Here is a 12,564-nt window from a genome sequence, read left to right as displayed (position 1 = left end):
GGCTCTGGGCTCCATCCTGCTATACCTGACTCTGCTTTATTGACACTTCAAAGCTTCTAACTCTGAGCAAGACTGGGCCAGCAGAATGAGTCACAGGTTTCAAGGCTAGGAAGGAGACCAGTTCTGATCATCTAGGCAAAGTTGTCCTGCTGTACGCAGGAGATCAAAGCCAGCTTTGAGCGGAGCTGGGTAGGCTATTCAGGGTGTTCTCCAGGGCATCCCCAGCTAGACCCTGCCTGCCTCAAGGCCCTTTTCTTCACCTCCCTTCTGCCCTCACTCCCCACCCCAAGCCCAGTCTGGGGTGCTATTCTTTGAAACCAAGCCAGTGGAGTCAGCAGGAACACTTGCCCCTGCCCAGCGTGGCAGGTGGCTCTCCATTCCCTGTGGAGCAGTGCTGTCAGGCAGGAGACCTTCACTCGTGGTCCTTTCAGGGCTGATACATGCTAAGCAGCAGCATGCTGCTCTGTTGGACTCTGTGTGTGCCCTGCATGATTTCCTAAATGTGACACCTTGCAGCCAAACCTGAAAGGGAGAGAACAAGTCAGATTTCTTTCTCTGCTTGTCAGGAGGTTGGGGTGTGAGCAGGAACCAAGATGGGTCATGGTGGGGCTGAGGTCTTGACATGCCGCAAGTCTTGTGTGAGGTCCACGGTGGTGTGACCCCCAGCAGTTGCACTCTGATATCTCGGAACACCTTGGAGGCACTCAGGTACCTAAGTACTTACGGCTGTAGCAGTATTTAGGCACTCCCCAGACAGGGCTCCTTCTCTCTCTGTGTTCCTCTTGTGCACGAGACGAGCTGCACCCATGTGCCACAGGCTTGTGTGTTCCTCTGTCAGGGCCCTCCTCTGCTCCCTGGAGCCTTTTGGCCACAGTGGTGTGGTGATGGGCCTTGTACGTTCAAGGGCATGTTTGTTTTGCTGTACATAGCAGCAGATCAAGCTCTGCATGATGCTTTACAGAGGAAGCTGAGCTCCACGCCACCCCTCCTCCCTGGCTGGCAAGACCAAGTGGGGAGTGCTGACCTAAGTCAGGGAGGCTGTGGCGGGATGGGGTTAAAGGTCCGTTTCTCGGCAGCCTGGATTGATAAGGAGTTATCTGATCTTGATGGGGCCCTCGTGAGACCCAGGTCAGAAGCTGTCTCTGTTTTCTGTTCACTTTTTCACTGTGTTTTAACAGCTTTCTTCTTCTCCTTTTGCAGAGCACACAATTCCTGCGAAAGTGGTGAGGGCTGCCAACCCCAGACAGCGGAAAGGAAGCAAGGTAGGGCTGTGCCTGCTGGCCCCCTTGCTGGCCACCAGCTTCTGCTGCAGTTGTCAGCACCCCCTCAGCATCTTGAAGTCACTTGGACAGATCGCTTCCTTCATGAGGCTGGTTGTGGAAAGGTTGATATGCTGGCCTGGTTTCCTGCAGGAGCATGGAGGAAAACATCCTGATTCTCCAGCTTCTCTTTAGCATTTGAATAGTCTTGCTTGCTCTCTGGCCTGGTGTTCTGCCCAGCACTTGAATGTGGAAAGTTTCCCCACCACATTGCAAGGACATCCCAATTCCCATATGGGCTTAGACAGTGCCCTGCTTTGCAGTGCAGACAGGACAATGGTGTGACAGAGCCTTGTGTCTGCAGAGCCTTCCTTACCTGTGCAGTTTGTTCTGCACAGGGAGAGCCAGGGTAATTGATTTCAAACAAAGCAACTCCTTTGAAGGAATCAGGGCAGTCTGTTCCAAGGGATCAACCTGGAATGGAGGGACAGTTATTTCTAAGGAGATTGGGCACAGTTAGGTGTATGGGCTCTTGGTGCTGGCTCCCAGCAGCCACTGAGGACACATCTGAAACTTGCTGGGACTTTACTTAGCTGTTCACTCGGGGGGGTAGGAGGGCCCTGGGGATGATGGTGCTGCTGTCTGTAAAACAGGCATGGGCCTGCACTGCAGGTGGCTTTCCCAGGAAACCTGCCTCCTGGAGAGAGGGGCATGTCATTTGTGTGTAGAGATGTATTCTTCTGGGGGACTCAGTGACTGCTCCTAAAGTTCATGTAGAAATAATAAACCCTGTAAGGGCAAAGAGGATTTTCTGTGCCCAGCTAATCTTAAACTTAGTGCCCCTCTGTTGTTCAGCATGTACCTGGACAGCTGTTTGGGTCCTGTCCTCACTGTCCTGCAGGTCATCAGATACCTGCTTGAATCTCCCCATCAATTCTTCTACATGATCCCTTGTGTTGTTGCCAGCACTTGGTAGCAGTTGGGTACTTAGTGAAGCTACACCTGCCTGTAGCCTGCCAATAGGTGGAGGCAGCTTCCTTAGCAGGATGTGGTTGCTCCAGGTGGATTTAGGATGCTGATAGCTGAGTGCTTTCCCTGTCCAAGGAAAAAGGGCTAGGATAAGAGAGTTACCTGCTGCTGGGGTAAAAAGCTAGGTGGGAGCTGAGTGGCTGGCAGCTTTCAAGGCTGGGGGCAGCTTGTCTGCAGTTATTTGGGAGCCCTGTTTGGGTGGGGGGAGAAGCTGTCCATATGCAGTTTGGGTGTCACCCCCCCAACCCTGGGGACAGCCATCTTGCAGGACACTGGTGACTGTGACAGTGTGGCTGAAAGGGCTTCTGACTGTTGATGCAGGGAATGGCACCCACTGTTTGTGTACTAATGTGACTTTGCTCTTTGGATACAAGGTTGGTGACTTCGGTGATGCCACAAATTGGCCAACACCTGGAGAGATAGCCCACAAGAGTGTCCAGGTGAGAACTCAAAATTGCTCCAGCAAGCGAGACCAGGCCCTTGCAGACCTCCCTATCCCTCTGGAGTGCTGGGAGTGCTGTCAGAGCCAGGCCATTTGGGGTTCTGAGTGTCAGCACGGAGGCAGCCAGGAATAGCGTGCAGGGTGCAGGGGATTTCCTTTTAGGGCTGCCTTGTGTATTGGGCTCCCTCCTTGGTGCTATTCTGGGAGCCTGAAGCCGGGTCTGAACCCCTGGGTGGAGCAGGTAGGGCAGCTCCTGGACCTGCTCTTTGCAGAGCTGCATAGTGCAAGAAGGGGCCTGAGCAAAAGTCAAGACTTGCACAGGAGAAACTGAAAATATCTAAGAAAGGGCCAGTGTGCCCAAGGAGCAGGGCCTTCCACTCCTGCTGTGCATGTGGGTGTCATTGAAACCTTTCTATTTTTGAAGGCTTCTTTGCCAGCTCCTGGCTGTGTCAGTGCTTGGGAGTCATTCACCCTTTTGCCATTGGGGTACTCCAGTCCTTTGTTAGGACACCTTCATCCAGGAGTACCAGGCCTCAGGGAATGCTGTGCTCAGGGCTTGTGTCTCGCCTTGAGCTCTTTCCATCATCTGTAGGGGCCTTACCCTGCTCAGACAAAAGCCCTTGCTCAGGAATAGGACGTCTCTAGGAGGGACAGAACAGGATGCTTCCAGCCTAGTGCATGGTTCTCCTGTTGTTGGGGGCTGCCTCCAGCTCTTTGTTTCTCTCACCTCTGGAATCTGTCCTGCACTGGTGTGTCTGCAGCAGCCACACAAAGCACCATCCCTCCGGAAGCTGCCTGTCAAGAAAGACATGAAAGAGCAGGAGAAAGGGGACGGGAGTGATGGCAAAGAGAGCCTGAAAACCAAATCGGATGAGTCTGGGGAGGAGAAGAATGGTGACGATGACAACCAGAAGTCAGCCCAGAAGAAGAAAGGTACGGCAGGGACCTGGTGGGGACAGTCCCCAAGGCTCAGATGGTTTCCTCCTCTGCAACCCACAGCCAGATGGAAGCATCTGCTGACTTCCCTCAGGGCTTTGATGCAGGACATGGGCCCAGCGTGGGGACAGTTGTGGTGAAAAGGTGTTTGCACACTTCATGGAGTGTCATTTTGGTGGGAACAGGTGGAGCAGAGCCCGAGCAGGGACATCTGTGTGGGGAGCACGGCAGGACTGTTCCTCCCACGTGCACTCCCATGTTGGCACAGAAAGGCCCCTGGCTGTGGATTGCATCAGCCATGGTTAACACATGGGTTCAGTGTGGCCTCAGCCTCAGCGGGCAGAAAGGGGTAGAGGAAGGACACCTGCTGTGATGCAGTGGGGGAGTTTTGTGTTATGTCCCTCCCTGCCTGAGAGTCGTGGTTTAGAGCCTTTCTACATCCATTGAGGCCTGGAGGGGTGTTTGAGGACAGAGTTGGTCCAGAAAGCCCTGCTGCTTTTTCTCCTCTCTGTGTGGGGGGTGTGTGGCAAGAGGGGGCTGTGGAGGAAGCAGCAGACACTCGGTGAACCTGTGTCATGCCCAAACCCTGTCTTTTTGCAGGCAACAAACACAAGTGGGTCCCTTTGCAGATAGACATGAAGTCAGAGGTGCCTAGGGACAAAACAGCCTCTCGGAACAACCGGCAAAATGAGCAGCACAGGCACCCCTCCAACACCCGCAGCGAGCTCAAAGGTGGGAGCCCAGGCTGGGGACCCCCTCTGCCTGCCCTGGCTGTGGGGCAGAGCAAGCCCTGGTGCCCAGGCATGGCGTGGGGTGGTGGGCACGTGTCCTCCGTTCAAGGGGCCCTGGGTGCAGCGGGATTGCTCCTGGGAAGTGCTTTCAACCATTAACACTGCTCCTGTCTCTCCTTCCCCCCCTGCTTCAGGCTGGCACCCTGACAACAAGCACGAGCGCAGCTGGCAGGACCACGACGAAACCTCCAGCGTGAAGAGTGAGGGAGGAGCTGTGCGAGGGAGCTTCCGGGGCCGAGGCCGGGGCCGCGGCAGGGGCCGGGGCCGAGGCAGAGGAGGTGACCATTTTACGTGTGGTCCTGTGACAGGAAGGAGAGATCAGGGCATGGGTCAAAGAGTGCAGGGGTCTGTACATGCGTGAGAGAGATCTGGGGCTCCAAAGCAGACTGGGGAGCGCAGAGCACTCTAGAGATACAGGGAAATACTGTGCCAGGTCATCCCAGCTGGTAAGTTGAGCTGCTTTTAATAAAAGCAAATTATACTTGTTAGTGTTTTAATGAAGGCAAACATCTTTCTGTTAATGAGGCCAAGCTCTTCCATTTGTTTTCTGTCCCTTGCAGAACCCCTACACACAGGAATTGAAGCGTTCTTATATTCTGCATAGGCTTTGTCACGTTAAGAGCCAAGCAGGAGTCATGGCTTGGATGGGGAAGAGGATCTGCTCTAGCAGTCAGTGTCTGTGGTAGCCCTGAGAAAGCTTCAGTGTAGGGCTTTCTTGTGTCACCTAGACTACCCAGTTGCTCCTGGGTAAGAGGGCTCCTGGCCTGTCTTTAGCTTGGTCTGTTGAAACTTCACTGGGATCTCTGCTACAGCAAAAGCTGAGATCAGGAGGGTGGGGGATGTGAATGAGCGTTGCCCAGTTGTGGACTGCCATGAGGGCCCCAGAAAAAGCGCAGAGGGAGCAGTTCATGCAGGAGTCCAGCCCCATCTGGCCTGTCTAGCAGTAAAACGGGCTCTGTGCTTACCCTTGCTGCTGTCCCACAGGGCACTTCGACTACCAGTATGGGTACCGGAAATTCGAGGGCTCGGACGGCTCCCGCACCCAGAAGTACGCCAGCAACATCACTTACTACTTCGACAACATCAGCAGCGCCGAGCTCTACAGCGTGGACCAGGAACTGCTCAAAGACTACATCAAGCGGCAGATGTGAGCACCACCCCTTGTCTGAGCACTGGTGGCTGGGGGGATGCTTGCAGGTGCCCTTCCCAGAGACCGCATAGCTAATCCCGTGGCTAGGGATAGAGCTGAGGTACATTGACTCACGGCACAGGCTTGCCCCAAGTCTGGGCTCCCCAGATAGCAGAAGTGTGTGTGTGGGTTACTTCCTTGGGGTGCCCAGAGAAAAGTGGCTTTGGGCTGGCTTTCACTGCTGCATTGTCCTTGCAGAGAATACTACTTCAGCGTGGACAACCTGGAGCGAGACTTCTTCCTGCGCCGCAAGATGGACTCAGATGGCTTCCTTCCCATCACCCTGATTGCCAGCTTCCACCGGGTGCAGGCACTGACCACTGACATCAGCCTCATCATTAAGGTGAGGGCAAGGAAAGATGGACCTGACTTCTTGTTCTGATTCTTGACACTCCTGTCAGGCCTGTTTTTCTAGATGGGCTATGAGTGACATGCAGGTGGTGCCCTTCCCTTGTCCTCGATGTGATCCCTTCTCCTCTTGGTCCTTTCTGGAGAGAGGTCTGGGGCTGAGCCACTCAATGTGCCAAAGCAGAGCCCTATGGTAACAGAATATTACTTGATTCCAGGCTCTGAAGGACAGCAAGGTGGTGGAAATTGTGGATGAGAAGATCAGGAGAAAAGAGCAGCCAGAAAAATGGGCTCTGCCTGGCCCTCCTATGGCTGACTACACACAGACAGACTTCTCGCAGTTCATCAACTGCCCGGAGTTTGTGCCCCGGCAGAGCTTCCAGAAGGAGACAGGTGAGCACATGGAGAATGTGGAGGGAGGTGTGGGCTGCAGTGTTGGTACTGCAAGACAGGAATGTTTACCAGGGCATGATTCTCATTTGCCTTCTGTTTGTGGTGGGAGCTGATACGGGCTCAGACTCCCAGAGTACTGCTGCTTCTGCACCTGGAAAAACCTGAATGAGACTGAGTTTCTAGAGGCTGAAAGAATTCCACACACTTTACTGCTGCTGTGCAGAGCAGAGGACACTCATGAACCCAGTTTGTTCTTAATGAGTGAGGGCACAAATGGGGCAGCAGGTATGGAGCTGTCAGAGTGCTGGGGAAGGATTTGCTGTCCTTTATGGGCTTCCCCCTGCTCTTCTCACTTCATCTGTGGGGACTGACAGAAGCCCAGGGCTGGGCCTGAGTAGCCAAGTGGAGGATCTTCTTGGTGCTGCTGTGGTTTTTGGTAGGAGAAAAATCTGTTTCTACTGTCTTGGGGAGGTTTCCCTGAGAGCAACAAAGCACTTCCTTTAGGGCTTTGTGTGTCTGGGAAATCATCACCTGCAGAGCTCTGTGGCCACCACCAGCATCACAACCTTAACTGGAGATGTTGGGCTTTGTTGCTTTTACCCCTCTCCCCTTTATCCCCACCCCAGCACTTGTGGGCAATGTGCTGGTAAGCCTTAGCCACTGGGTGCTAGCTAGACCTTCAAGCTGTTTAATAACACAACCCCTAGGCTTCTTCCCTCCCTCCCTCCCTCTAAAGCACCTTGTGGCTTTTGTTCCTCTAGAGTCTGCTCCTGGCTCCCCACGTCCCACCAGTCCAGTCCCTGCCAAAACAGAGGAGGTCAGTAACCTGAAGACGATGCCCAAGGGCCTGTCTGCAAGTCTGCCAGACCTGGATTCAGAGACGTGGATTGAAGTGAAGAAGAGACCCCGGCCCTCCCCAGCTAGGCCCAAGGTAGGTGGATATGTAGGAGCTGTTGGGGTGGGGGTCTCCCAGTTTTTTGGGTGACTTGAATCAGAAAGCAGCAGATTTCAGATCAAATGTGGTCTGTTGGTCATGGGAGTGATGTTGTAGTTCCTCCTGGCCCTATCTGACCCACTTTGGAATTTCTCCTCAGTGATGTAATGAAGTGCTCTCCCCAGATGGGCAGCTTCCAGCTGCAGTAGGGAAACTAGGGGCAGCGGTTAGGCCTCTGAGCAGTGGGGTTGTGTCTGTCTTGTTCCTGTAGAAGGCAGAGGAGTCAAAGACACCGCAGCAGCAAAAGCAAAAGGACCAAGATGAACCCGAGGAGCTGGACTTCCTCTTCGACGAGGAGATGGAGCAGATGGACGGCCGCAAGAACACCTTCACCGACTGGTCGGACGAGGATTCGGATTACGAGATCGACGACCGCGACGTCAACAAGATCCTCATCGTGACACAGACCCCTCCCTACCTGCGCCGCCACCCTGGCGGGGATCGGACTGGCAACCACACCTCCCGGGCTAAAATGAGCTCGGAGCTGGCCAAGGTGATCAACGATGGGCTCTACTACTACGAGCAGGACCTGTGGACGGAGCAGTTCGAGCCGGAGTACTCGCAGATCAAGGTGAGAGCAGCTGAGCCAAGGAGGGGAGCGTGTGGGGAGCCTCGTGTGCAGCAGAGGATCTCTGCCTCCTTGGTGTGGGTACAGCTAAGCTGGGATTAGTCCTGTTGTGGAGCTTGGGATTCCAGCTCCCAGCATCATGCCCTGCTGCATTAGGGTTAAACATAGCTCTGTAACGTGGTGTAAGGCTGCAGCCAGGTAAATAAAGTGCTAGTAAGGAGGTGTCCCAGGACATGGAGCCCATTGCTCTACTGTGTGACAGAGTTTTCTCAGACAGTGGTAGATCTAGGGGGTGAAACTGGGTCTGTGCAGTGTTTATAGTGCCCATGTTGCATGGCATAGTCCCCTGGAGACTGCACTTGCTGGGACAGGTTCATAGCTGGCTGAGCTGCACTTGGCCTGTGGTGTTCTCCATTTTTTGTGCCAGTTTGCATAGATTCTAGCTTTTTATAGAAAATCCATCTGCTGCTTTGAAACATTTGAGTCCCAGCTTGGTGACTCTGATGGGTTAGGGACTTGCCTAGGCTGCTTCACTAAAGTAAGTAAATTTGGCCTGCTGGAGCTACCAGCTGGTCTCAGTGTTCCCTGTCTGGTATCTGTCACACAGCTGAAGCTGTGCTGCTGTCTGGGGTGGCAGAAGCTGAGGGTGTGAGGACTGCAGGTGGCAGTGGGACAGTATGTGCTGGGTCCCTCAATTACATGAGAGCATTGTGCTCCACTGCTGGTGCGGCTGTGAGAACACAGGGAGGAGACTTTGGGGACACAAGAAGGTAGTAGGGGCCAATTGTGGGTCCTGGAGCTTGCCTTCACCTTTGTTGCACCAATCCTGACCTGAGTTGGTAAAAGCCTAAAAGAAGCAGGCAGTGGTGAATGGAGCTACCTTGTAGGATCCTTGAAAGCTTACGAGGAGCAAAGTGGCTCACATCTGGCCCATGGTAGTGCCCAGTTCTCTCTGCTGCATCTCCCCTTCCTACTGCTGCACAGCAGATTGCCCTTCTGGGCACCCAGGCCCCTTGGCTGCACTTGGTGCTCAGCTGTTGCGCAAGCGGAGCAGTGGTCATGATGAACTGATGGGATGAGGGGAGAAAAGAGGGCAATTGGTTGCTTCATCATCTTCCTCTCCCAATGCAGCAAGAGGTGGAGAACTTCAAGAAGGTGAATATGATCAGCAGAGAGCAGTTTGACACCCTAACCCCAGAGCCCCCCGTGGATCCAAACCAGGAAGTTCCTCCTGGTCCCCCTAGGTACCAACAAGGTAAGAGACAGAGGGCACAAGGTGGGGGTGGTACTGAATTTGTTCCTATTCTGCCTGATGAGAGGCCCTCAGAGGTTGGGTAGTAGCAGAAGAGAGGGAATCAGGGTCACAGGGATGCAGGGTTATCTTTCCCAGTTTTTCTCCCATCAGAAGATTTAGAGCTTCAGAAGAGGAGGCCCAAAAGCAGAGGCATCCCACTTGAATGAAGAAACCTTGGTAGACCAGTGTAGCTCCCTGGCTTTCCTCCTGGAGCCTCTCTATACCTGGAAAGCATCTGCCTGCTATGCCATGCCTGCCTCTGTGTGGCACCTTGTGCCCTGTCCTTCTCTCAGGGGTGGGATTTGTCACTGCTGCTAGCCACAAGGCGTAAGATGCCTTGTGTGGGATCACTGGAAGCTCAGTGCTTGGATCTGCTGCTAGGTTCAGGCTGTCTGGCCAAGCTGGTGACATGCTGAATTGGCAGCTGCTTGTCTCCAGAGGGCTGGGATGTGTCCCTGCTGGATCCCATCTGGCTAGGTGGATGTCCCTTGGCTGTAGTGACACTCATGCTCAGAGCTCAGTTGACCTGGAGCCGGGGGTTCTCTCTGCAGTACCTACAGACGCTTTGGCTAACAAGTTGTTTGGAGTCCCTGAGCCTTCCACCATCGCCCGGTCTTTGCCTACAACAGTACCAGAGTCACCCAACTACCGTAATGCCAGGACCCCCCGGACCCCTCGCACGCCTCAGCTGAAGGACCCAACACAGACGCCTCGATTCTACCCCGTGGTGAAAGAGGGCAGGACGATAGATGCCAAGGTGGGGCCAGGGCTGAGGTGCAGGGTGGGAGCGGAGAAGAGAGGGAGGTGTCGCTGATGCACCATGTCTTGCAGACTCCGCGGAAGAGGAAGACGAGGCACAGCTCCAACCCTCCCATGGAGTGCCACGTGGGCTGGGTGATGGACTCCCGGGAGCACAGGCCCCGAACGGCCTCTATCAGGTACCGGAGACCGGCGTGTGGGGTCGGGCAGAGCCAGCAGTGGGAAAGGGAGTCACTGTGGGAGGGAAGGGGAAAGGTACTGCCTGGTCTTGGCAGGGCAGGTCTCTTGTTAGGTGGCTGCAGAAAAAACTGAGACCCAACTTGACCCTCCTGGAAAGTGCTGAGAAAAGTCTGAAGCCTTGGAATAACAAGTTGAGGCTTGTTTGGAAACACTGCTCCCCTTCCTAGTAGGATACCTGGTGGTTCAGGTCCCAAACTCAGAGTAGGCAGTCACAGGGCAGTTGGTGGGACCAGCAGGCACATGCTGTGGGGTGGAGTGTGACCACACTCTGCTGTCAGCTGGCTGGTGCCAAGGAAGGGGGTTGACAGGAGTCTCTCGTGCCCAGCTCCAGCCCCTCGGAGGGGACCCCGGCCGTCGGAAGCTACGGCTGCACCCCGCAGTCCCTGCCCAAGTTCCAGCATCCTTCCCACGAGCTGCTCAAGGAGAATGGCTTCACACAACACGTCTACCACAAGTACCGTCGGCGCTGCCTTAACGGTAGGGGCACCAGCAGGGTAGGGACGCTGGCACGGGAGGTGTGGGGCAGGTGTCTGTGCTCTGCTGCCTGGGGGAGCTCATACACCGGGTAAGAAGCGTCCTACAGGACAGCCTTGCTGCTAGCGATGTCTCCCCACAGTTAGTGGTGAGCGTCAGCTGTGGCTCAGGCTGTCCAGCACTGGGGGTGGGTGTAGTCACGGTGCCACAGGGTCCTCCTGTAGATGAGGACCCATGCAAGAGCTGGCTCCAGGGGGGAAGGTCTGCCTTGTAACCCTCCCCTCTCCCCAAAACAGAGCGGAAACGCCTGGGCATCGGTCAGTCCCAGGAGATGAACACGCTCTTCCGGTTCTGGTCCTTCTTCCTCCGAGATCACTTCAACAAGAAAATGTATGAGGAGTTCAAGCAACTGGCTGTGGAGGATGGCAAGGAGGGATACAGGTAGGAGATGAGGAGCAGAGTGGTCTGTTCTGGGAGGGGAGTGGCAGGGAAGAGGTTTGGCCTTTTGCAGGGCTCACAGCAAAACAAAGGCAACATCTTTGCCTGGCTCGAAGGTAGGAGTGGGGTCACCCATAGTCACCTCCTGCTGCTGGTAGGAAGCAGGGCTCTGCTCAAGAGCCTCTGCCCCAGTGCTGCGTGTGCTGTGCCTGAGCAGCACGTGGTGTGTGCTGTGTTCCAGGTACGGTCTGGAGTGCCTTTTCAGATACTACAGCTATGGCCTGGAGAAGAAATTCCGGCCAGATATATTTAAGGACTTCCAAGAAGAGACCATCAAGGATTATGAAGCTGGTAGGTGCTTCATGTGGCCTCCTCTGGGATTGGCAGCTATGTAGCCCAGCTGCATGGTCACCCCTAGACCACCTCTTGTGACTGGGCAAGCCATACCGTGATGTTACATTAATGTGTGTGGCTGGGACTGGTGGGATGTCCTCTTGCTCATATCACAGAGAGGGTTGATTGGATGCTCACTGTCCTAAAGTCTGCTGGGAGGATGGGGTGGTGATGAAGATGGGTAGTGGGAGGTTGTAACTCACCCAAAACATTTCTCTAGTGACAGCAGTTCCTCTTAAGATTTCTCAAGGTCTTGCAGTGTGGCTGAGCTTTGTCAGTATCAGGCTAGATAAGCCTGGGTTATCTCTTGTCAAGAGGGCTGCCCATTACTTGTGTAGGTTACTTCCATCCAGGTTTTCCATCTTGCCTTGGTTGTGCCCACTAGAGGTGAGGGTCCATGGGGCAAGCAGTAGGAAAGCCTGGAGGAAAGGGTTCTGATGTCTGGTCTGAATTTTGTTGTGCTGATGTCTGGTTTGGTTTTGTTCCCCTCCAGGACAGCTCTATGGGCTGGAAAAGTTCTGGGCCTTCTTAAAATATTCCAAAGCCAAAAATCTGGACATTAACAGCAAACTGCAAGAATACCTCAGCAAGTTCAAGCGCCTCGAGGACTTCCGAGTGGATGTGAGTAGACAAAAGGCCATAGTGGTGGCCCCTTCAAACACCCCTTGACCCTGAGTTAGCCAGGGCGGTGTTGGAGGCCGGTCCCTAAGCCGTACCAAGCAGGGGAGTTGGTGACACCTAGTGGCGTGCCGTGTAATTGGCAGCCGGGCGAGGAGCAAACTGCAGGGTTTGCCTGTTGCAAATCCACTTCAGAGCAGCTCTCTGGGGAGTTGGGTGAACCCATCTTCCCTCATGACCTGAGGAGGGGGGTGGAAAGTAAGCCTTGATGAGTTGAGTGGAGCCAGCACTGTGTGGAGCTTCAGCTCCTGGAGTTCTAAGCTGTGTCTCTGTTTGAGAAGAAGGTGCCTAAGAGCAAGTTGTCACCTTTGTGCTTGACTGAAAGTCAGTCTGTCTGTC

The 12,564-nt window shown here is 54.4% G+C and overlaps 1 protein-coding gene across 1 annotated transcript in view; it reads left to right on the top strand.

Annotated features, from left to right (window-relative positions):
• The window catches only part of LARP1 (La ribonucleoprotein 1, translational regulator), a 47,398-nt gene that overhangs the window by 28,242 nt on the left and 6,592 nt on the right, over positions 1–12,564 (top strand). The window contains exons 3-19 of the mRNA XM_068161725.1: positions 1,201–1,262; positions 2,663–2,728; positions 3,492–3,663; positions 4,267–4,398; positions 4,592–4,735; positions 5,442–5,604; positions 5,845–5,989; positions 6,213–6,387; positions 7,149–7,318; positions 7,593–7,952; positions 9,081–9,204; positions 9,795–10,000; positions 10,075–10,181; positions 10,568–10,719; positions 11,013–11,157; positions 11,396–11,505; positions 12,041–12,168. Of these exons, the coding sequence (XP_068017826.1) occupies positions 1,201–1,262; positions 2,663–2,728; positions 3,492–3,663; positions 4,267–4,398; positions 4,592–4,735; positions 5,442–5,604; positions 5,845–5,989; positions 6,213–6,387; positions 7,149–7,318; positions 7,593–7,952; positions 9,081–9,204; positions 9,795–10,000; positions 10,075–10,181; positions 10,568–10,719; positions 11,013–11,157; positions 11,396–11,505; positions 12,041–12,168 (2,561 nt within the window). The remainder of the gene's footprint in view (positions 1–1,200; positions 1,263–2,662; positions 2,729–3,491; positions 3,664–4,266; positions 4,399–4,591; positions 4,736–5,441; positions 5,605–5,844; positions 5,990–6,212; positions 6,388–7,148; positions 7,319–7,592; positions 7,953–9,080; positions 9,205–9,794; positions 10,001–10,074; positions 10,182–10,567; positions 10,720–11,012; positions 11,158–11,395; positions 11,506–12,040; positions 12,169–12,564) is intronic.

The sequence above is a fragment of the Melanerpes formicivorus genome, unplaced genomic scaffold (assembly GCF_026170545.1).
Source record: "Melanerpes formicivorus ecotype bairdi unplaced genomic scaffold, bMelFor1.0.p_v2 SCAF_2, whole genome shotgun sequence".
NCBI classification, from domain to species: Eukaryota; Metazoa; Chordata; class Aves; order Piciformes; family Picidae; genus Melanerpes; species Melanerpes formicivorus.
The sequence above is the reverse complement of the archived record's forward strand: the minus strand, read 5'-3'. Positions and strand labels throughout refer to the sequence as shown.